A 24,502-nucleotide genomic window follows, 5' to 3' on the forward strand; every position below is an offset into this window, starting at 1 on the left:
GGAAAATGTATAGCCAATGGCCAGCTGCAGAGTCAAGTGGTATGTTCCCAGAGAACAGCTAATAATAAAACTATACAACCCAATTTTGACTTCCATGTCTGAAAGCCAGAGCATGGCAATAATTTCCCAGTGGAGATCTGTGAGGGACAGGCTGAAAAGAGAAATTCTGAACAACAAAACATGTGGGAGACTAAAGAAGGATATGAGGACAGTTATCCTCAACCAACTTGCTTTGTCAGGGATTACTGGATAAAAATGAGCACTTTTAGAGGATGCTGTTCCTGGAGGAAATACAGCTGAGGTCAAAAGGTCAAAATACGATGCAGTCAACATATATTATAAAAAAGTGCACTTAAAAAAACTTTTGGCTAATGAAGGGGAGCCAAAATGACAGAACATTCCAGTAAGAATGATAAGATTCTGCTGTTGCAAACTGGAAATGAAGCAAAATGCTGTTTACTGGAGAAGCTGATTAAAACATTAAAAAAAAATTGACTTTCATTGCTAGTGTAAACAATGCAGGAAACACTTGAAACTCTACACCAAATGATACCTGAATACTACTAGAAAGCCTTTTGTTAAAAATGTGACTCAAGAGTCCAAGCACTCCCACAATTTTCTGTGGTATTTGCTCTGCCTTCATCCACATCCAAAACATAATTAACTGGGAAACACAGTAGACAAGCGCAAATCTGACATACCTGATATGTAGAGACAGGGGAAGCAGCAATGAATGGTGTGATTGATGTCTGTGGAATCATGCGGTTTGTTGGAATACTGTACGGTGAGGAATAAAATCTGCAATCAAAGAACAAAAGCGAGATTTTTTGAACCTTTTGACTGCTAGGCTCTGACTAACTAATTCACTGCCTCCTGGGCAAAGACAAAAAGAGTCTATACAGGTAATTATGTCCATCTATTTCCAAAATCACAATAAAGAAGATGTGATGGCTCCACTGAACAGATCTCGAAAATGGAAAGGAGGAGGAATATTTACACAAAGCGTATTTTTTTCACTTCAACTAGCACAAATATAGAACTTCACAATACAAGAAGTAATTATCTGAAATGCAAAGACAGCTGATTTTCCAGGGCGCTAGCTAAGGAAAGCAAATTTCTTATGCAATATCGAAGACAATATTACTGATTTCATTTTTACATGCGGTACTGTTTTCTTTTCCAATCTTAATGCTTCAGTGCTGAGAATAACACATTCCATATACATGCCTGAATTCTTTTATAAGGGATGGCTACAAAAAACTCTGGCTGAAATTTTCATATTCATCTAGGCAGAAAGAAAAAAGAAAACCTTCTGGTGAAATGTATCACAAATTATGCCTCTAAATGCCCTAGGCAGCACTGAAAATCTCAGATTTAGTTGTTTTTATTTCCACTGTTGCATGCTATGAACAAAATTTGCACCATCTTTTGCTGGATGGTAATAAATGTTATATTCCTTCTCCTTCCCTGTGGGTTAATGATTATTGATAAAATTATCACTTGGAAAATATTGCTACTAGTGGATCATGTAAGTACTTAATATGTGTGTGCTCATAAAGATTTTTGCATTTCTCCTTTTTTCAGTTTCAACTGCAAGCCAGAAAAATACAATTCCTTAGGAAAAAAAAAAAAAAAAAAGAATGTTTATGGTCTTGCAGCTGTCAAAATGCTGATATTTTGGATTATGAGAGGGAGAAACACTCCTGTGCAGTGTTCTCTTGTCTGATACATAGTGTGCAACAATCTCAGGAGTACCAGAAGATTTGACACATATGCTCTCTCTGTAACAGTGAAGTGGATTACATTCCCTGTCATTTCTTCCCTTTTTTTCCCCCTCCCCACACTGAGGCAATCAACAGTAGCTTTCCATGAGAGCCATGCAACAAAAAAAATCATTACTTGTGTTTAAACAAGTGCTCCATTTCCTGATCGCCCTGGCATCCCACATTTACCACTAATCAGTCTAGTTCAGACTAGATGCATTCATTCTGGATGCAGGCTCAAATAACCACTGATTTCATCCAACCAATTGCCTCGGAAAAACAGGCTGCCACATTGCAGGTTGGGTGGAAACATTCAAAGTTAGGGGGGGAGAGGGAGACAGAGAAGCAATCATTTGTTCTCTCTATTCCAAACAAGATTTCAAAATGCCAAAAGCAGCAGGTGGCGTCTGAGTGATTTTTTTGTTTAATAGAAATATATTGCTATTTTAGGAACATTTATCTGCCCTTACAATGCTCGCACAGAGACTATTATAAAACTGTGCCTTTGCCCAATTTTGTGTATATCCTATTATGAGAATTTAGAGGCATTTGTATCCCACTGCTTGTATCAAAGATTAAGTTCATAGAACATTTGAGGGAAGAGGATTTTTACAGCACTAGCTGGGTTCATCTATGGCATTCGCATGATGCATATGCTATCAAAGTCCTGTTACAGGAGTGTTCTTCCAGACTAAGGTTAACCAGAAATCACTTTGGCTATGCTGTTGCTAAGTGGATGAACTAAGAAATGCTGTGCGTGGCAAATGAAAACAGTCAATGGCAGACTGATAGAATTCACTCTATAGGTAAAATTTATAATAGAAATACATATAAACCACTTGAACTGAAGGAGAGCATAAAAACAAACCTCTTTTGAGAAAACAACACATTTTTGTTCATTTTGTTCCTATTCTGTCTATCAACCAGGCACTGATAATGCACTCATACCGTGTATGAACTGCTCGGACAAAGATGAGTGCAAGGGACAAACAACTTTCCATTTGAAAGTAGTGCTGACTCTTTGGAATAAACTCTCCAATAAATCCCAGTAAATGTGACCAAATTTACAGAAAACGTGTGCTAAGCCAAGAACTTGACAGACAGATAACCATTTCAGTTTCAGCTTAGAGATGCAGTTATCTGAATAGTACATAAGCTTGTAGAATATACACTCTGGTAATGTGAAAAATACAACCCTTCCAACACACCTGCCAATACCATTTATATGTCACAGTTTGGAATGCTCTCAAATAAGCATCAAATAAAACATACTATCAGGACACTCAGCTATATTGTGAAAATGCATGCACCAGAGCATCAAAGAAGAGAAGGAAACCTGACACAGCAAATGAAAATGTGAGAAAATCCAGTTCATGTCTTTCAATTTTAATAATAATAAATCAAGTTTAACAATCTGAGTCACTGTGACAAGCTGTAGGTCAAACATTTTGCAAACAGGAATCCCTTACACCCAGAGACATGGGCTTGTCTTCCTGCGCAGCGTCACCTGTGCCCAAAGGGATCTGAAAAAAGGACGTGGATGTCTCTGCCATGCGTGGAGTACAGTGGTGTGATGAGGACAGAGGTGTCCTTGCTGGGGACAGACTCAAGTGGAGACCATGCCAGGTGAAGGATGCTCAACCTGCCACAGCTGTGAATCCATGCACTGCCCCACAGGGCCTCCTCACAGAGAGGGCTCAACATGCTCTCACCCATGGGACACAGAGGCATCTCCCCAAATTCCCTTTACATACAAACAAGGTAATATCCTAATACGTAATTGGTACAAGTGGCATGCTGGGGACATAATAAATGAGTCCTGGTGTAAAGCCTACAGCATGCCAACAAGATCTGCAGCTGCTGACTTTGCTGTATTTGATCTTCAGTTTTCCTTTTTTTTTTTTCTTTTTAATTTAGGCTCAAGCAGAAGTGAAATGAGGTGGAAGACGGACGTTGTAAGTCCAAGGGAATACAGGATTCTCACTCATCAGAATATGTACATCAGAAAGAGGAGAGGAAAGAGATATGAACTATACTGGCTTTGACTAATTTTAGATACATTGTTCAATTATGCCCCCAAGTTTCCTGGCATTAAAATGTACAGTGTCTGGTACAGTACTTTGAGAGATGGAATCTTTGTGGTGGTTGATCTGTGGGTTCTGAGAAGAGCTCTCCGGATGGCTCAGCTGCATTTTCCACAAATGCAGTTTGTATCCTTATATTAGCCTGTGCTGGTTTTTGCAGGTGTGAGCCAGTGTCCCTGCTCCTCAGCTGCAGTTGCTTTGCTAGAAGCAACAGCATAGAAAGGCAGGTGGCTGGGATGAGGCAAAATGGACATTGCCCTTGTATCGAAAATAGAACTTTTCAGCACACCCAGAGTCCATAACCACAGGGAAAACTCATAACTAGGAGGCAAAAAGATATTCCTGGATGCTCCTGAAAAGGGTTTATAAAGGGCTTCAAAGAAAATGCTTTTAAGAGACACTAAAAACAACCACATTCCCAGTACACCATCAGGCACACATAAGCAATGCTTTAAGAACAGTTTTCTGTTGCTTAACAGGCAAAGCACATACTCCCCTCCTCCATCAACCCTCCCTCTGCATTTGGGGACTGCATTATCTGTAGCGTCTGGTCGCTATTTCCCTGCCAAAAAACAAACAAAAAAAATCCATATGGTTCCCATCCTATGGGGGAATGTGCAAGCTTCCACACAGAATCTGCACAAGAGCAAGACCCTATTTGCACTGCAATAAACACCATTTGCTCATGCATCATGACTGCAGGCACTACTGAAAAAGTTAGATTCATAAATAGTATCCTGGGGCTCACATAATGTAAGAGTATTACCAAGCGTTATCAAGGCAGCAATTTTCTGTTGCAATAAGCCAGAATCAGATGTTTGAGATGAAAAAGACCTATCTGAATATTGAGCCCATTGGCCAGCAAATGTGCAGTATAGTCCCCCAGATATCAGATATTAAACTGATACAGTACATTGCAATCTTAGTCAAATGGCCACGAGGACTCAAGCCTCAGGAACATTCTAAATGAGCATCCTTACAGTGCAAGTACAAGAGCTCTATTTTGTTCTTTGTATGAGTGCATTAAACCACTAAAACAGTATTAATACCACACATTGAAAAATCAATAGCATATTACAACAGGCACACTACTCTCCCCCCAAAAACCTGAATGCCTTTGTAAATGCAATTCAGAAAAGGCTGATTATAAAACAAAAAAGGCACAGAGAGAGTAGTAGAGGAAAAGAGCCTATCTGCTGCAGTGTTTGGTTACCATGTCTTCAGTAATTCATACTGCAATGCTATGTATACTACAGGCTGGATTCTCAACTCCATTATACCAGTTTTATGCTGATGTAACTCCACTGGATGCTTAAACAGAGTTACATGGGCATAAAAACAATATAATGAAATGGAGAATCAAGCTTTACAACATAATAGACTCAGTAGAAAATTATCTATTCCTTTGTGGGGAAAAAATCTTAGCTGTTTTTAGTGAAAGCCTCTCAGTCTCTTTTGTTTTATTTCTGCCATAGATTTTCAAGGCAAATATGCAGTTATACAGTAATAAAACCAATAGTACTACACCATGAGCAATGAGAACTCACCTTTTCATTTGGACAACATACAAGAATCCAGATTTTTCCCTGAGGTTTGGTTATGTGCCAACTGAAAACCTAATATAATCCATGCCTCTTAAGGAACTTTGGGTTTTAAATACCACCCTGTGAAACCTGCAGAGACACATGGCTAGTAGGCTTCCATCCTCCATATAGTCCTGCATGGACTTAGCAACTTGCATGCATCACAATGCATCTATCAACCCTATGAGGGACTAATAGACATCAGCATATGCAGTCAATCTTTCTTTTTAAATTTTATTGGTAATTCATACCTCACCTGAATCTTCACCTTGGCTTGGTTATCTCCAGCATCAGTGTCACTAAGCTCCACACTGGTGGGCACCTGAAGCACTGAGCAACTCATGCTTATTGCAGCATACCAACAAGTCCTGAGCTGTGTGCAGGGTCAATATCTGCTTAACCTGACCCCTGCACCAAACAGGCCTGCTACAAGGAAGAAGCTTTTGTTTTAGAGACCTCTGGGTAACATTGCTTCATGCAAACCTTAACAGCTTCATCCACCTTACTGCCAAAGCATCACGCAGCACGTTACCCAGAGGGTGAGTATGGGCACAACACCAACATGAGGGGGCTGCCAGCAGCAGCTTTGTGCTCCCTTCCAGACTCTCCTCAGTGTGAGGAAGACCGATGTGTTTGCCTAACGCCCCTTCACCCATGCTTAAGTTAACTTGTTTTATTTTATGGTGTTTAAGAGCCTTTAACTCTCTTTCAGCATGGCCGTGAACTTGCTATGAAACCCGTGTCTTGTACCTGTGAGCAACAAATTGCATTTGCACATTTTACAAGGAAAGCATCAAGGTGCTCCCAGACTTCGCTAAAATAAAACCCATGGGACAAATTTTTATTGTACTTGCAAGGAGAGAGGCTTATGAAAAATAGTAAAAATTTATAACTACAGGATATGTAGAGACTATTATGTGAATGCCTGGGGAGCTAAAAAGAAACTGTGTAACCAAAGGGTCCTGGTGATCATCAGGTGACCACAATTTAAAGATGCAATCAAGGGATGGAACAACAGCTGTATAACTTTTGGTGGACAAATTGATTTTTGTGCATAGTAAGAGCTTCTCATGATACTTCATGCAATCAAGATCTCACCATAAGTGCATTTTGAATGAAATGGTTTTGTCCTGATGAAACTGAAAATATTTTGACACTCTAGAAAGAAGAGATATGTCAAAACAGTAACCGTCACTCTTAGAGAGATATCCAATGCTGTAGTTTATTTCATGCCTTACACATAAAAGAACATTTAAAAAACAGCAGAGTTGAAATTCTCCCATTGAGTACTACTTATCTTCCCAAAGATCACCGATAGTGTGTTCAAACAATTGAGTGACAAAACCATCTGAGCAGCCTGAACCCCTGAGCAGCATGGGTACTCTCTGATACAAATAATGGCTGATTCTGAGATAACCTTCATAATTTCAAGAAAATTATTCTTGAAGTAAAATGACATTAATCTCAAAGAATCATTCGAATTACAGTTTCCAAAACATTCACGCAACTGACATGCAGGAATTCCTCTGAAATAAAAGGCAGTTGTCCAGATGAAAACCAAGCGATCAGGCCCAGTTGACTCAAAGCTGGCAAACATGACAACCATCTACAAGAAGGGCCAGAAGGAGAATCCAGAGAACTACAGACCTGTCAGTCTAACCTCGGTGCTGGGCAAGGTCATGGAGCTAACCATTCTGAGTAACATCACATGGCATATACAAGAAAACCAAGCGATCAGGCCCAGTCAACATGGGTTTATGAAAGGCAGGTCCTGCTTGACCAACCTGATCTCCTTCTATGACAAGGTGACCCACCCAGTAGAGGAAGGAAAACTGTGCATGTTGTGTACTCAGACTTCAGTAAAGCCTTTGACACCATATCCCACAGCATTCTCCTGGAGAAACTGGCAGCTCATGGCCTGGATGGGTGTACTGTGTGATGGATAAAGAACTAGCTGGATGGCCGGGCCCGAAGAGTTGTGGTGAACAGAGCCAAATCCAGTTGGTGGCCAGTCATGAGTGGTGCTCCCCAAGGCTCAGTATTGGGGCCAGTTCTGTTTAATCTCTTTATCAATGATCTGCATGAAGGGATTGAGTGCACCCTCAGTAAGTTTGCAGACAACACCAAATTGGGTGGGAGTGTTGATCTGCTGGAGGGTAGGATGGTCATGCAGAGGGATCTGGACCAGCTGGATCATTGGGCTAGGGCCAATTGTATGAGGTTTAACAAGGCCAAGTGCCAGGTCTTGGGTCTGCACTTGGGTCACAACAACCCCAGGCAGCGCTACAGAATCGGGGAAGAGTGGCTGGAAAGCTGCCTGGCAGAAAAGGACCTGGGGGTGTTCATTGACAGCTGGCTGAACATAAGCCAGCAGTCTGCCCAGGTGGCCAAAAAGGCCAACAGCATCCTGGCTTGTATCAGGAACAGTGTGGCCAGCAGGACCAGGGAAGTGATCGTCCCCCTGTACTCAGTGCTGGTGAAGCCGCACCTCAAATCCCATATTCAATTTGAGGCCCTTCATTGTAAGAAAGACATTGAGGTGCTGGAGAGAGTGCAGAGGAGGGTGACAAAGCTGGTGAGGGGCCTGGAGCACAAGTCTTAGGGAACTAAGGCTGAGGGAACTGGGGCTGTTTAGCCCTGAGAAAAGGAGGCTAAGGGGAGACCTTGCCCTCTACAGATACCTGAAAGGAGGTTTTACCATGGAGAGTGTTGGTCTCTTCTAAGTAGCAAGTGACAGGACAAGAGGAAACGGCCTCAAGTTGCACTAAGCGAGGTTCAGATTGGATATGAGGAAAAAATTCTTCACAGAAAGGGTTGTCAGGCATTAGAACAGGCTTCCCAGGGAAATGGTGGAGTCACCATCCCTGAAGGTGTTTAAAAGGCATTTAGACAAGGTTCTTAGGGACATGGTTTAGTGACAGAGTTAGGTTAGACTCAATGATCTTGAGGGTCTCTTCCAATTGAAATGGTTCTACAATTCTATGAAACACTGGTGGATTATGAACTAGTGGTGGTTTTATTTATAGCCTAGAATGTGTTACCAACTGGAAGTATGATGATGGAGGAGAAAGATTTGTTTGGGAGGTCAGAAGAGGGTAACAGAACCAGAGGATTCTGAAATCACAACTATGCAAAAACTCTCTTTTTTTCTGCGTTGCTCTGGTTTGGCTTCTTCCTGCATGGCAATATGACAAGTCCTACAAAGCTCCTGCATGTAAAGGGTAATTAAGCAAAACATACTGAATATTATAATTTTTTTTTAAACTAGTGAGAATGTTAGCTTTTTTCCTAAATGCTTTAAGTTGCAGTGCCCTAACAAATATTTAACAAATAATTCTCATCCTGTATCAATATATTCTCCCCTTCAGCTGAAGAACGTGGACAGAAGCATGCACAGAATTTGATGATCATATCACACATCACTCTGATCAAAGAGTTTGGGGTCAAACCTCCTGTTTCTATTCAAATTGTTGTTAGCCTCCCTGAAAGGAGAGCTAGATTTCAAGGCTCTGTTTTTGTAGCTCATGAAATAATTGGAAATGTAATCATTTGATGATGTAACTTCTCTGGTAAATTTGAAAAAAAGCTACAATTCTTTGTGTTGGCAAACCGTAGTTGAGAAATGAAGAAGAGTGTTGCTCTTGTTTTACCCCTAAGTCACATCTACTTACACACTAATTTAAGGCTTTCTCCCTGCTTGGCATTTCTATTCAGACAATGCTATGGCAACCAGCCAGCTTGTAGAGAGAACCCCACATGAAGTAACAGCTCTATTATCCAAAATACACTGGAATCTTCAATGAGTATTTTAACAAAAGCAAAGTCAGTAAAGCGAAACTTTACTGGTTTCCATTTCATGACAGAGAGGGATTAAGAAAACATCCACTAGCATTTGCCAAATAGAGATGGAAACTATTAGGAAAAACAACTTCCCATTCAAATGGATATTACAAACAAGAGGGCATAAAAACAAAAGAGAAACTAAAAGAAGAACTTGACAATATAGCATTACATGCCTCAGACAAAATATGACTGAGTGAATTTGCTTCTGAATAGGTTTCAACACAGAAAAAGAAAACAGAAGATGGCATTCAAAATAATCTTTAAAAAGGCATAAGAAAACATGCATTCCTTACCCGTTCTGTATAGCAGCTGTTGGATCATAAGTCAAAGCCATGCCAGCCTGCATATAGTTAGGGAAGAAAAACAGATTTTTACTATTACTGCAGAAAAAAAAAATTAAAAAGGAAAAATGGAAAAAAGACATTAAACATATTTTAAGGCATTCTGAATAAAAACTGAATGCAACTTAGGCAGAAATCTAAATTCTGCAGGGAAGCTCAGATGGCTCAAAGCAGCACGGACAGATTGGCTACCTCCCCTGCCTGAGAGATCCCTGAGAAACAGATCTGTTCAGTATGTTGGTTGTCATTTCTCCATAACATTTAGGCCAAATGGTGCTTCTGTTGCACCAGTAGCAGTTAACAACTCCACTGAGATCAATGCATTTGATTGCACACTATAATAAGACAGGGCCGAATCCTGCTGTTGCCTATGAGACAGGTAGCTGGTAAATATTCTAAAGCCAACTTCATGAGAGCTTCTGATGAAGGAGTCTCATCTTTCCAACAAAGGCCACACCTTGTGTGACCCCAGACATCTACCATTTGCCTGGGTTGCCACTTCTATTTAGAGTGACTTCATTACCATGAAACAAGAAACAAAAAGTGGGCTGTGAAGCAGAAAAGACCAACAAAACCAAACCAGTACTTGAGCTTTTAAACAGGGCTTTTAAAGTACTTCAGAAGTCTGGACAGCAAAAGAATTTGTTAAGGGGCTACACGGAGCCTTTCAACTGCTGTTCACCACCAAGCAGATGGTGACCTGTGTGAAAGGTTTTGGCAGTGTCAAAACAGCATCCACTTAACATTTGTCACCACCACCACCATTAGCAAATACATCCTCAGGTACCGCAGGAAAGGCAGGGAGAGAGCAGAGCTGGAATTTCCTGCTCTACCTTATGATCCAAGATGGCAGTGGGAAGGACATGCTTTTTTCCCAGCATCCACTTTAAGATGTGGGACTGACAATCTTTCCTCTCACTCACTGCACTTGCTCTGACTTTTTATCTTCCTTATTTATTTTTTTTTAACCCTTTTAGTGAAATAGTTCCCAATGTAACACACTGCCAGGAGACGGGAAGACATCTCCCTTTGTGCAGGACTAGAAGGAGAGAGGAGAGGCTCCTATTCCTCAAGGTGCTCTTCTCCCTTTTATAGCAGCTGAAAAATGGCCAAGGCACCATCTCATCACAAGGTACTGTATATCTCTCCCCTCGTCATACAGACTATACGCTCGTTGCCTGAGACAGAAGACAAAAGGATTAACATTAAGGACAGGTGCTTTACTAACAGTGCAGGAAGGTCCACACTCCTGGTGGGACCTTTTAAGGGCCCTGGACCCATCTAGCAAAGTACTTTTGAATAATGGCATCTGCCCCCATCCAGACGGCTGCTCAGAGAGGTCAGGAAAGCGTTGGGGCTTGGATGGCTCCCATGCAGGCAGGTGAGCAGGCAGCGTAAGTGCTCTGGTGACAAGCAGGCAGAGAGCGGGCAGCACTCCTGGAAGAGCCAGGTTAGCTCAGCAGCTGCACACTGGTCTAAGAGGAGATGGTCTAAGTTTCCAGAGGCCAAAAATAATTTCTGATCCAAAAGGGTAGGTTTCACACTACCTTATGTAGCCAAACAAAAAAGGTCATGTCATTATTAAAATTGTATATTTTTCCTCATTATTCTTTTAAGCAGATGCTAGGGCAAATGCTTTGCTTATTAAAAATGCCATTGTTTTAATAAAATATGTACTATCTGTCAAGCAAAGGCTAATTCAGGAGACTAAGGCAAAGAACACATGGTTATTTTTTAAAAGCACATTCATTTCACACACACACACAAACTAATGGCTATTTCTGCAGCTCCAATCACTGCTAATTTTGATGTAGAAAATAAATGAGTTTAGAAAATCATAGAAGGATTATCTACTTAACTTGTTTTTATATTCTTATGTCTTATACATTCTTAGCATATTATATCATTTGGTAAGGTTGCATTAAGTACTAACGGAAAAGCACACAGTTCATCCCAAAAGAGAGCCAATAAAACTTTAATATAATAAGTATTTTTTTGTCTGCAATATATTTTCCTTTCTCTTTTCAACACTTGTAAAATTTGTTATTGCTCTCTTTCTATATTCCTGCACTTGTAAAGACAACTTAAATAGTATGTCAAAGCCCTAGAGGGACAGAATAACTAATTCTAACAATTTCTGCAAAAAATTCAAAATAGCAAGGTATTTTCTATAAATCAAGGCGTTGACATTTTAATATCTCATCACGCAACTACTCAAGACCAAGAAAAAAAACCTTATAATCCCTTGGGAAAGGAGAGATCCAAGATTTCTAAATAAGGGAGTTTCTAGAGTTAATGGACCTTAACGTTGCCTGGATCAGAGCTCACTACATCCCACAGCTTGGATTAGTGTGACCCGGGGACAAAGTTGCAGTGAGGGAGGGAAGGCTGCAAGGAAACAGGAAAATGAACAACTGCTCTTATTTTAGTTTCTTTGACATAAATAAGAATGAGGGTGCAGAAAGGGCAAATTGCAGCAGGTCTTTCACTGAAGCCCTAACAACGCTCAGTGTCCACGAGACCTGCAAACACATTTACACCACTTACAGTTACTTGTCTCATGGATATATGAGCACGTGGTCGTGTCGTGCACCAAGCCTCAGCTTGCCCTCTAACCCCATCATACTCCAGAGCTGCGTGTGGGTGCATGCAGAAAAACTGCACGTACTCCATGCTCTAGATAGCGGCATCATATCCCTTAGGTATTATTGGTCTTAGGAACAAAGGATGCTGTTATGGGCCTGGCAAGTACAAAATAAGAAAGGCTGGGCACTCAACTCTTTATCCATGCTCCACATCCATACTGCACAGTGGCATTATCAGAATCTGCTCAAGTACTTCAGCAGTGACCACTATAAATATCACTATCACATTTGCCAGTAAAGGAAAGTTTCACAGTAGACAAATATGGCATAGCATGTGGCAATATGTGCATATGGTATACCACCTACAGTAATATTGCTAATATCCCCCCATTGCTGAATAGCCTTAAACAGCTGCTATTCCAAATAGCTGCTAACAGAGGACTATTTACTTCTTTCTTGTCAAGTTGTATAATTCCTCCCTACAAAACTATGCTGGCTGGAAGCCCAGAAGAGGCAAGAGTTAGCCTGGACCAGTGAAAAATTTATGGTCTGAAGCATCCTAATTCATCAGAAATAAAAACTGATGAGCAATAATAACTTAGTGGAAAATCGTCTGCACTTTCCTCCATAGCACACAAATAGGAATTCCCAAAATAACAAATACAGAATATAGGGTTGGCCTCAGACAGCCATGTGACAGAGGTTCAGCTTATTCTGTCAAAAACACAAAACTGAACATAGCTGGCACTGTGCTTAATAGAGTATTAACTATACCGAGGCACTGGCTGATGCCTCTATAGCAGTCCTCTGTTGTGCTCAAGTGTGTTTTCTTCCAGGTCTTCTCATGCACCGTTTTGCTCATGTTTCAGTAGAAGGACAGGGTCTTATTCCTTCTTCTCAAAGTGACGCTGATGAAATGCCGCTTGAGAGAGTGGCATTGATGATGGAATGCCACTTCAGGAAAAGTATTTGTCAGATAAACCTTCTATGGACACACAGAATTTTCTATGTCACTCAGATAATGGACACATGTTCAGCTACTGAATGAAAATCCTGCACTTCAACATTTCAGTATGCAATCCCTTAAAGTAATTAATAAAAGGTGTATCTGCTATCATTCCTGTACATAATAATAAATAAGGATAATTCTCAATGATTACTTAACTAGTGTATTCAGAATGTCACAAGTGACATAGAAATAAAATCAGCTTATTTAAAACACCGATTTTTCAAAAAGACTAGTTAAATCGTATGTGTTTACCCACCACTTATTTTTACAAAAGTGTCTGAACTTAGGACAAAGGAATTAAGATTTTCGCTATTTTGTTGTTAAGGTTTTCTAATTATTGACATTGGTGAACAAAGAAGTTCTAATATCAAGAAATGCAGTCTGCATCTTTCTTTAAATTTAAGCTCCGTCCTTCAATAAAGTTCAGAAAATATCAGAAAGCTTCTGGAAGGCAACGGTTTCCCCTGGAATCCTGAAGGCCTTTCTTCAACACTCTACTGTTAAAGATTTTCCATGGGCAAAGACAAGGTATTCTGTTTCTGCTTTTTTTTCCCTCTCTTTGTTATGATTTGAACATAAATGAGCACATTTGCCTCATTAAAAAGACTCTTAGACCATCTCATTTGCATTGCTTATGTAAATTGGATTTGTAATTCTCTCAAAGAAATGATTAAGTTGTGGAGTGATTATTAAAAAAAAAAAATGATCGCATCTTCAGGATCATGTGAAATAAGGTGGGTTTATTATTTCTCTTCCAAATCTCCCTGAACTCTTACAAGATCTCTGCAAGAATCATAGAACATCATGATCTGGAAGGGATCCACAAGGATCATTGAGTCCAACTCCTGTCCCTGCACAGGACAACCCCGCAGTTCACACCATGTGTCTGAGGGCATTGTCTAGTCTCTTGAACACTGTCAGGCTTGGGGCTGTGACACCTCCCTGGGGAGCCTGTTCCAGTGTTCCACCACCCTCTGGGGGAAGAACCTTTTCCTAATGTCCAACCTAAACCTCCCCTGGGGCATCTTCCTGCCATTCCCTTGGCTTCTGTCAATAGTCACCAAAGAGAAGAGTTTGGTGCCTGCCCCTCTTCCTCCCCTTGTGAGGAAGCTGTAGACTGTGATGAAGTCTCCCCTCAGTCTCATCTTCTCCAGGCTGAACAAACCAAGTGACTTTAGCTGCTCCTCATATGGCTTCCTCTCCAAACCCTTCACCAACTTTGCAGCTGATAAAGAGCAAGCTTTATCTGCCCAGTATCTGTCCTCCAGCAAACAGATGTATCTATAAATGACCAAATTTTAAGTTGCATGGTATCTTCTTTGTTGTTGGGAAGTAGCTTCCACGAACAGCCTCAGCAACGTATCACTACCTAGTCTCAGCGTACACGTCTTTCCCTCACTGTGTGCAAAACTTCACCATAATACTGACCAATTTCAGAGATACCCCATGTCTGTTCCTCAGAAGTGAATCTTCCACACATCTCCTGGTGCTGGAGCACCTGCACAAAGCAAGGCTGCTGTCACCACAGGACTTCTCACTGTGCAGGAGGCCACAGTCTCCTTGGAAAAAATTGGAGAGGCCTACAAATTAAAAAAGTGTGAAATCCATTGATGTGATGGGTTTTCCAAGCAGAAGGCTCCCTGGGTTTCTCTTCCTTAAGGTGAGATTTGGAAAAATAAAGTTGTACCTTAGGACTCCAGAGATTTCTATGGTGAATTGATGTGGGATTTAGAACAGAAGATAAGTCTCTCTTCCCCATCTCCTCTGACTCATCCCCTCATCCTTTCACGCTGTAGTCTTCCCAGGGGAATGGGTGTACTCTTGGCTACTACAGTAGAATAATTTGAAATTTCAACACTGAAATTCCTGTACTTGCTTTGTTACCACCACAAATATCTGCAGTGGTAACAAATCTGATCTGATCTCTTGTGCTCTGACAGCATACTCTGACTGAAACACTTTTAAAAAGGAAGAGAGAGGAGGGTGAAGGAACCAACAACCCAAATGAGATTCGTTTAAAATACTGATTTAATAAAATAAGCTCAGTCAGCAATAAAGTTAACTTGGTAGAGTTCTTCCCTTCCATTGTTTAAACAGTTCTGTCAGAAATATTCCACATTATTAGAAATATTTCTGAATTTAATTCTGAATAAAAACACCTTTCTTTTTTAGAGAAGGAGAAATCTAGGAAGTAAATGTGACACCTCTTATAGAGATAGATACATATGAAAGAAATGGAGCATTTCCCGATGATGTGTGCTGCTTAAGCAGCAGCTGCAACTTCTGAGAAAAAAATGTGGTTGTGGAGAAAAAACTATATAATACCAAGGTCAAACTTGGGAAGTGACTCATGAAGCTCAGAAGGTCAGAGGTAGAGCTGGTAAACACAATGACAAGTTCAGATATCCAGATGAATGACAAGAAACCCTCTTTGTCCTACAGAACTGGACTGGAAATCAGATCTACACAGCTTCCCTTCTCGGTCTTGAGTCACTTTGTTTCCCCTTCAAATTATCTGAGGAGTTAGAAGAAAAGCGCTGAAGTTTACAAAAGTTAAAAAAAAAAAAGAGACGTTAATATCCTCCTCATAGAGACATACATAATGCAATATAATTATTCGGTTTCCACAACCAACTTGTACATTTAACCTTGCCATCTCCAGGCCTATGAACCATCTGCTTTTGGGGATCCGGCACACCTGTTTTGCCATCAGTCTGATCTCATGTTAAATCAGCTGTGGATTACAGTCACATCTGCACACTAGATGTGTGTGTTACAGTGAGTTAGGAAGACTTTGAGGGATCGCTTGCAGCGCTACTGAAAATGACAGCCCAACAAATACCTGTCAGGGATAGAGCAGAGTGCAAAACAAGTTATGTCTTTTTCCCCCTGTCTCCAACATCTGTTTATTCTGCATAAGAAAACACTGTCGTGGTTTGGAGGAAAACCCAACTGCAAGAATATCTTGGAGACAAATGGCAGAAGGAGATCCTCCTTTTCACTACAGAAGGAAAACAAAAGCCAAAATGAAAACTATGGAAATTAATATCAGGAAGCAGGTACAGTCCTGATTTTGCTTTAAGCAAACTATTGCCCTTACTATGAGTAGAAATGCTGTCTTTAAAATCTTCCTTTCAGGAACAGTGATTTCATATAGGTCATTATTTTAAAACATTTAGGAACATTTAAACTGGTCTTTGGTATTTGTACCCTTTTCAAGGTTTCAGGCATCTTTTCAAAATGTTGCCCACAATGACAGCGTCTTGTGTCATGAAGAATTCTTAACTCATTGCTCTGTATCTTTTCACTTATTTGCCCTTCTACTTTCTCCCTCTGCGGAGGCTCTTCTTCAGGTTCAATTCCTCTCTTTGCTAAACTGAGCTTTGGCTGAAAAAAGCAGCATGAAAAATACTGGTCAATGTCTAATTTACATGCACCCTAAATATATAGTAAATGTCTTTGTGTGTGGTTTGCATATAGGGATACTACTGCCTATCTGGACAGGCCTGGAAATTGCCTCCCACGGAAAAGAAACTAATATTTTTGTCTAGGTATAAAATACCTCACCCTTAGACATGGAGGATTATGAAACACATCTAAATGCTACCTGTCTCATTGGAAGCACAAAAATAAATCTGTGTCTGAGTTATAAATGGGCCTGGCACAGATCTAATAAGGATTTCCAAATGCTTGCTCTTGGTAAAGAAGGGACAACTGGCACCAGGATCAACTGCTTCAGCCCTTCATTGGTACTGACTTTACAAAAAAAATCGGGAAGTCTCTCAAATTACCTGTTGTATGTTTTTCTCTCTAAATTACTCTTTGCATTGGACAAAACTGTAATGAGTAGCAGATAAGAGGAGGAACTGGTAACAAAGGCAACATTCCCAAATTACTAGGTCATCTTATTTTTTTAAGAAAGAATCAAAAACATGTTTAATTCTTTAGACATTCACCAACTGATCTTGAAAGAAAACAAAAGAGAAAGGGGGAAGGAGGAAGAGAGTGAAGCGGAGGAAATGGAGATTAACCTCTTGGCTGTTGAGAAACAAAAATGTAACCCAGATTACAGAAACAAGAATGCAATCAATAGAAGAATTATTGGTAGCAAGTATTAAATAGACATCAGATCAAATTAAATGACAAGGGGGTTGCATTCAATGGTGCATGTCGCTGTTGTGATGTATTCATCAATACTATAATGGTGATATTCTCTTGGAAGAATGACAATACAAATATTTAAATAGCCTACATTTTACATAAACTTGCAAACAAAGTATCAAAGGTTTCAAAATGTAGTGACTATAAAAAACACTTACTCACTTTGGGCAGACCAGATAAAGGCTGCCATTTCTAGAACTGCTTGTTCTAGCAGGACGTAAACAATAATAAACTTTGGGCTGATTCAAAACATTTCATTTGTTTTCAGTTTATGTGCAATTTCTCCCTTTCTACCAGATAAATGTAAAATAACCCTCTTTTAAATACATATATCAAAATATTTTATTTCTGAATAACCAAAACAAAGTTTCAGTGAATCTGCAACAAAAGATTATGTTGTAAAATTTAAATTGCAGTTTTTAATCCAGTCTGGTCTCAAGTTGTAACTAATCTTGATTCTTCAGATGCGTTTTCAGCTAATAGAACATTTTTTTTTTGAGAAATGTCACCCACTTCCTGACTTGTCAGTTGCAGTTTAGAGGTAAATTAAATCAAGTATTTTACAGACAGAATTTGAATGTGATTACCCTCTATCACCATCTCAACATGATCTTGTTAGAGAAAGTTTCAAAACAGCGTGCTGTATTAAACTAGTGTGACTCAGAAAAAGCTGTTCTGAAATAAAAAAATAAACTAATAACTCAGTTATTAGATCAGAATTTCACTGCAAATATTTTCAACATTTTCAGGTTTCACTATACATTTATTGTACCTGCATGTTCAATGCCTGATTTGACAGCCTTTTACAAAGCCATCAGTAATCTAAGCTCTTGGGTCCTTAGTCCAGAACTGGTCAGCCATCACAAATCCTCAGTCAAATGCCTCAGTAAATCTGCTGAGTATTTCCTGAGGCTCCAAATAACAGTGGAAGGGTAAGGACAAGAAAGTGCTATTCAAGGTCAGGCATTATTCCCTGGTTACAACTGACCAAGTAACCAAGTACCAAAAAGCCCCCCTGAAAAGCCCTAAAGAAATTCAGTGTATTCCTAAAGACTTGTCTTTTAAAAGTCAGCCAATTTCTCAGCCAACTCAAGTATTTCTGTATGGTTGCAATCTACAAAAATGTATGATAGTAATAAGATTTTATATTACATTCTGCAGTGAGGCCTGAAAACACACACAAAAAAATTCCCCAGAAGCTCCTGATAAAAGAGAGCAAAACCACTAAGAACAGCATGGTCAGAGAGGCAAAATCTTGCTTCTCCCTGCTACATCTCTGGCCATTTCCCCCTGACAGCAGAGTATTGGGCACAGCTGCCTGCCTCTGCTTCATATACTCAAATTTGAGGGCAGTGACAGAACTTTTGGTGCCGTTTCTCTGGGGTCTGGCCTTCCAAGCAATAATCCTCATGCACACTCAGTATTAACGCTGGTTAAAACTCAGAAGTTTCAGAAATGCCCTTCACATCAGTATTCAAGAATGCAAAGGCTTATCTGAACAGTAGCCAAACATATCTTGATCTAGATGCTGCAGGATTTGGGCAGGGTGGAAATACTGGGGGAGTAATCTCTTGGACACTATTTCAGTGCTTTACTGTGGGGAAGAAACCAAGAAAAAGTAGACGTTCAGGGAATATTTTGAGATCCCATGTCTAATCAGAACTATGACAGTTGTCATATATCAATTATTTCTCACTACTCACTGTCTGTTCTCTTTTTAAATAAATTAAAGTTGACAGGAATAACTGTGGGTAGGCTACCCGAGTGCTGCTATACATAGAACAACTGAATGGTACATCATGGTTAGAGTAAGATCATTAAAGGAGAAAGAGTTAGAAAAACCCTTTTGGATATAAAATGTAAGAGTAATTAACAGAAGGATTTTGCATTGGAAAGAGGAAAATGAACAATGGTGGGCAAGAAATCAAATAAATGAGTGACCCTAAAAGAGAACACACATTCTTGTCTTTGATGCTTTGAGTAGTAAATATCTAATGTGCAGCAAGGCATTAACCAGATGTTAGTAAACAGAGCACATTCCTAGCCAGAACTATTTCTGAGTTTGTATCTCTACAATATTTCCATGTTTGTAGATTATACCATGACAACAGCTCTGTAGTTGACTGCAAACAACAATAAGGAATGATGTTAGCCAGCACTGATAACTAGTTTTTAAATGTTGATACAACAAACACACCAAGTGCACCCTGCCTCTAGGTCACAGGGATGTTACTGTGCTTAATACAAGCCTCTCCGCTAATGTGTAATAAGCTGATGCCCTGGGGCTATAGCCATAACAGTGCCTTGTTGGCTTTAACTTTATATTCTCTTGTTTATTGATTTGAACTGAAGGAAGTACAGAACAGTGGAGATAATAGCCATGATGACACTTACTATTTAAACAGGGATTTAGAGGTCTTTAAAATATGGATTGTTGACCTTATTGAGGGTTTGTTATTGAGTCCTATATATAGACCTTTGTTTTCCAAGTTCTGTATACGATGACCTGAGTTTACCACTTATAGTACTTCTTGGGCACTTGCTCCTCAGTAGGTCCTTAACAAGACAAACTGTAATTGCTCCTAAGAAGATGTATCCATTTTTTTATACATACGACACAAGAGACTGCAAAGAGCCTTTGGAGACTTCTGCAACCTCTTGTATCAAATATGGCTGCCACACTGGCACTTTCAGCCCACAAAGTCGAAATATTTTGGAGTATTTCTGTTGGAACAGCATACAATAACCACCTTGCTGGAAGAAATTTCTATACTATCAGGAGGCCTTTCTGTCTGGTTTAGGTGCTCACCCATCATGCTAGAGTATGTATGTCATAAGATAACGGCTTGAAAAGTATCAGCTAGCAAAATCAAGTAGTTACAAAAATGCAGAAATTCTCAAGAAATATGTAACACAGAAATATAAAATAGATTTCTTGTTAATTTGCTTGGTAAAACTGAAGTAAATATAGCAAAACTCACAAAAAAAGGGGGGGGGAGGAGGAAGAGAAAACAAACAACAACAACAAAACAACAACCTGTATTCTAGTGGGTCACAGCTGAGCAATGTATTTCTTTTTCCTTGAAGTCCAAATCATAAACACAAAGAACAGGTGTTTAGGACAGAAACACCTGGAAGTCCTTCAGCCTCTGTAGCTATCATCAGGTATAAGAAGGTATTATGACCAGATCTACCTCATTTATTCAAGTGTCTTTATTCTGGAATAACATCGAGAAGAGTAAACAAACTCCTGAAGAGTCAAATAAATTCCTTTCATATTCCACCAACATTTGGAACCACTTCATGTACAAGTACACAGAAAGGAAACTCCAGCAACAGATATTTTGCAGCAGAGCAGAAAGCACCTTTTTTTTTAAATTTATTTTTTTCTTAGTCTTTGTACACATGAGGGAGCTGAGGCTACTGTAAACTGTTTTGTCTTGGACAGAATCAAGAGCCCAGCTCAGATAAGCTTTTGGAAAACTTTTACATGGACCATACATTTGGATGAGCAAGTGGATCTTTCCTTCTTGTAACAAGCCATGTATACCCTGCTGATGTTTTATCAGCAGGAACTATATCAGGGAAATAACATTGTTGAGCTGCTTGAGTGTAAATTGATTTGGGGTTTATAAAAGGCACGGCACGGCTGCTGATGGCACACCAGTAGGAGAACACTGGGCTCAGGTCCGGCTGCAGACAGAGAACTCGCGGTGGGATGAGGCCGCGCGCAGCTCCACACCAAGCTCTGAAATTCTCTTTCCCTGCAACTTTACACTCTGCACATTATTGTAAGCCTCCCTCTCCCCATTGCTTACATAATTTTTTGGTGTGAAACTACTGTACTTCGTGTGCAATCTGATTTCTTCATAGCCCTGAAAAGTAGACTGCCAGGTCTGCAGCTGACTTCTGCTAAACCCCAGGAAAATAATTGCCACGTGGCACTTACCTCTCCTTCTCTGGGCCATGGCCTTCCATTCTGTGTGTATTTGCTTTGATTCTGGCGCTTCTTTTGCCCTCCATCAGCAAATTTGCACAGCAAAGGCTCAGTGGGGGCTGTGAAGACAAGAAACCCAGTCTATATTAGCATCCCTCCCAAAGAAAGTGATTATACCAGCAACAGTAGTGCTTTGTAATACTGATCTTTTGAAGTAAAATCTTGCCTTCTGCAGATATTTTTTGCCTCTTTTAGCCTTGACTCCACTGGCAGCTGTTCTTACTAAGCTTCAAAAAATATATACTGGCAACCCTTAAAAGAATTAACCAAATATTGTTGAAAAAATACTCAGCCTACGCAGAATGTTAAGTTGCTGTAGTGGAATAGTAGAGTCAGGCATTAGTTGCAGCTAAGTTAGACACGTATTCATGACCAGCATTAGCGCAAGGATAAACACTGCTTCGCTAAAGCAGCTTTCTGTTTTCATTGTAAAAACTTTACAAGAATCTGTTAAGGAATAAGTGTTCTCGCTATTTTTACGTTTCTCGGCACCAAATCCTTTAAAAATTTGTATAAACAGAATAAAATGAACACTTTTGCCAAGCACAGCCCAATTAGCTTTCTTTTCCTCTTAACTCCTCTTTTAAGCAAGTTGGCAGCTGAGAAAGCCTCTTTCCTCTCCAGCCGAGATCTGGTGTGTGCAAATACAATAGTCAGGGGGGCCAGAGCCCTGGCAAGAAAGGATATTCAACAGAGTTGCACACCCCAAAAGGCAGCTCACAACAGGGCACCCTAGTGAAGAAATTACCACACATCAAATGGCTACAACAGGAAGGGACCTTTGTGTCTTGGGATCTTTTCCCATCTATGCAACTTTTAACAGCCTCACAAAATATTTTTCAGCCAAAACTGTAATTAGCTTGCCAGTGGGAACTCGCCTTTGCTGCCTCCTTCTTAAAAGAGGGGCCAAATTCTACCCACTTTATTAGGTGTATATCAGGACTTCCTTTATTGCCTACATCAACAGAGAAGTAAACCATTTTTAGTTTGGTTGTAAATAATCTAAAAATGATGTGTCACATCTGAATCTTTCCAGGATTTTTTGGGTTCCCAGAGAGGCTCTAATTAATTAACTAAGGATTGTGATGGAAAAAGGCAAGAAATCTGCTCTTTCCTCCTCGTTTCCTGTTTCTGGGAGGCTAGAAATTTTGGAAGAATAGAAGTGCAGAGAAACAAAGGAAATTATGTGGTAAGAGAGTTAGACAAGTTGCTGATTTATTTCTTTGTAATGAAAAATATTATTTGGTTAAAGGATAAGTTCATATAATATTAAAACAAGCTCAGCTCCCCAACCTCTTAGTTACAGTCAACTCAAAAAGACAGTATAGATTAAAATTATGACCACATCAAAACTGCAACCAAGGAGCAAAGCACATAGAGAATCTCACATAAAAAATGCAGTTTCTCATTGGGACAGCATCACTTCGGCTACTTTGGAAGCTTCAACAGCTTTGTTTTTTCATTTCCATTTTACCAGGCTAGTAATTTCCAAGGTCGCTAGAAACGGAACTGCAGGGAACAATCCAATATTGGCAGAAAGCTTGACTGTGTGACCCCAGAGGTCCTTTCCCACCTCTGACTATGATTATTGTATCAGATTTTGGTAGAAGCAATGCTCAGCCAACCACTTTAAATTTAAAATAAGGAAAGTTTAAAAGCATCCAGGTGGCTATGGAGATTCTTTCTGCAAATGGAGAGATGTTACAGGGCTGACCGCCCTGCACTTCCACCAGTTTTACTCCAAAGCGTGATGCTGCATGATTTCAGAGCAGTTCCTTGCAATCCACTTTGATGTGACTGTGAGGGAGGAGCAGGTGCTAAGCCAGCAGTAGGGAAAGATCTATTAAATATCACATCTGAAGCTTCAAAAGCTTTTTGTTTTAAGCACTGAACAACTATCAAGCAACATATGATATCATTAGGAGGACCATGCAAAACCAATCTGCATGTTAGTAATTAACATTTGCCATGCTCATCTGCTAATGTACACATGTGGGATTAGCCCGTATACTATGATGTGGTTGAGCAAACTAGGAAGTCATATGGTTTACTACACATCCTCTCTATATATTAGCCAACCACAATAGGAAGCTGTTAGTTTTCTGGACTATCTAATATCCAGCATTACCATCTGATAACCTCTTATTTGTTAAATTGAGGCTTCCTGAAGTTGACTGAGATTGAACAGAACTGCCAAACAACTTTAACTCTCATCTAGGAAAAAAATGAACAGCATCATAAACACTTCTCAGGAGTTAGGGACGAAGATGGAAAAAACAACGGTGCCATGCATTTCACAGGCATGGGTGGTTATATTGCTCTACAGCAAATGGAGAAGAATTATTGAGAAAAAAAGTTGATCTGTGCTGATCAACATTATCATAAGCAAAAAGATCAAAAGAAAATGTTCTGACAGGAAGACAGAGTTCAGATAAGTTAGGTTTTTTTTAAAAAAACACAGGCATGTAGCACATTACATCCAGCAAGACAGAAAATTATCTTTTTAGCTCTGAAGTGGTGTAGGTCTTTACGGTTTACACCTGGAAACAACTATGGTAACCAATCTTGAAAGAAAAAAAAACAAATTAATGATCTTTCTTCTTTCAGGATGTAAGGTGGAGTGTTAGAGAGTCTTAAGAGTACAAACACGTTGCTCTGAGCAAGCAGAAGAACTCATCTCTCTGGTTGACTTCAGCTCTCTTAAAATCTCTTGTAAGAAAGGTTTTGCAAGATCAGATGCACGTGAATATTTGACATTAGTACCATAATTCTTACTAATCAAATACATAACAATAGAAGATACCAGAAAGAGCATATCCTATTCCAATAATCAGAAAAACTATGTCTATGTTGAATTGTTTTTAATAGTTTTATGAAGTGTCAGAAGAGCTTTAAAAATGATAAATTTACTTCAGGTAAGAAAAAAATCACAATTAGTTACTATGGTTATCAATTCAGAAAGAAAATAGTTAGGAACTACTCTATCAACATTATGTGAATAATATCAAAGAATTGCAGCAGAGCTGGGATATTTTACTCCCAAATACTTCAGAAGGGGAAGAAAGAAGAAGGGCAATCTTTTAAAACTTTTTTTTTTTTAAGCTATCTTCCATTCCAGACAGATAATCTTCAATTT

At 39.6% G+C, this 24,502-nt stretch overlaps 1 protein-coding gene across 5 annotated transcripts in view; it reads right to left on the reverse strand.

Moving 5' to 3' along the window:
- Positions 1-24,502, reverse strand: part of RBMS3 (RNA binding motif single stranded interacting protein 3) — a gene marked incomplete at its 3' end in the record, with an annotated part of 709,654 nt that overhangs the window by 69,525 nt on the left and 615,627 nt on the right. For all 5 annotated transcript variants that reach the window (XM_082045370.1, XM_082045371.1, XM_082045373.1 and 2 more), the window contains 3 exons: positions 21,319-21,425; positions 9,567-9,613; positions 702-798 (listed from right to left, as the gene is read on the reverse strand). In XM_082045370.1, coding sequence (XP_081901496.1) covers positions 702-798; positions 9,567-9,613; positions 21,319-21,425 — 251 coding nt within the window. The remainder of the gene's footprint in view (positions 1-701; positions 799-9,566; positions 9,614-21,318; positions 21,426-24,502) is intronic.

This window comes from Streptopelia decaocto (assembly GCF_964273445.1).
Source record: "Streptopelia decaocto genome assembly, chromosome: 2".
NCBI lineage: Eukaryota > Metazoa > Chordata > Aves > Columbiformes > Columbidae > Streptopelia > Streptopelia decaocto.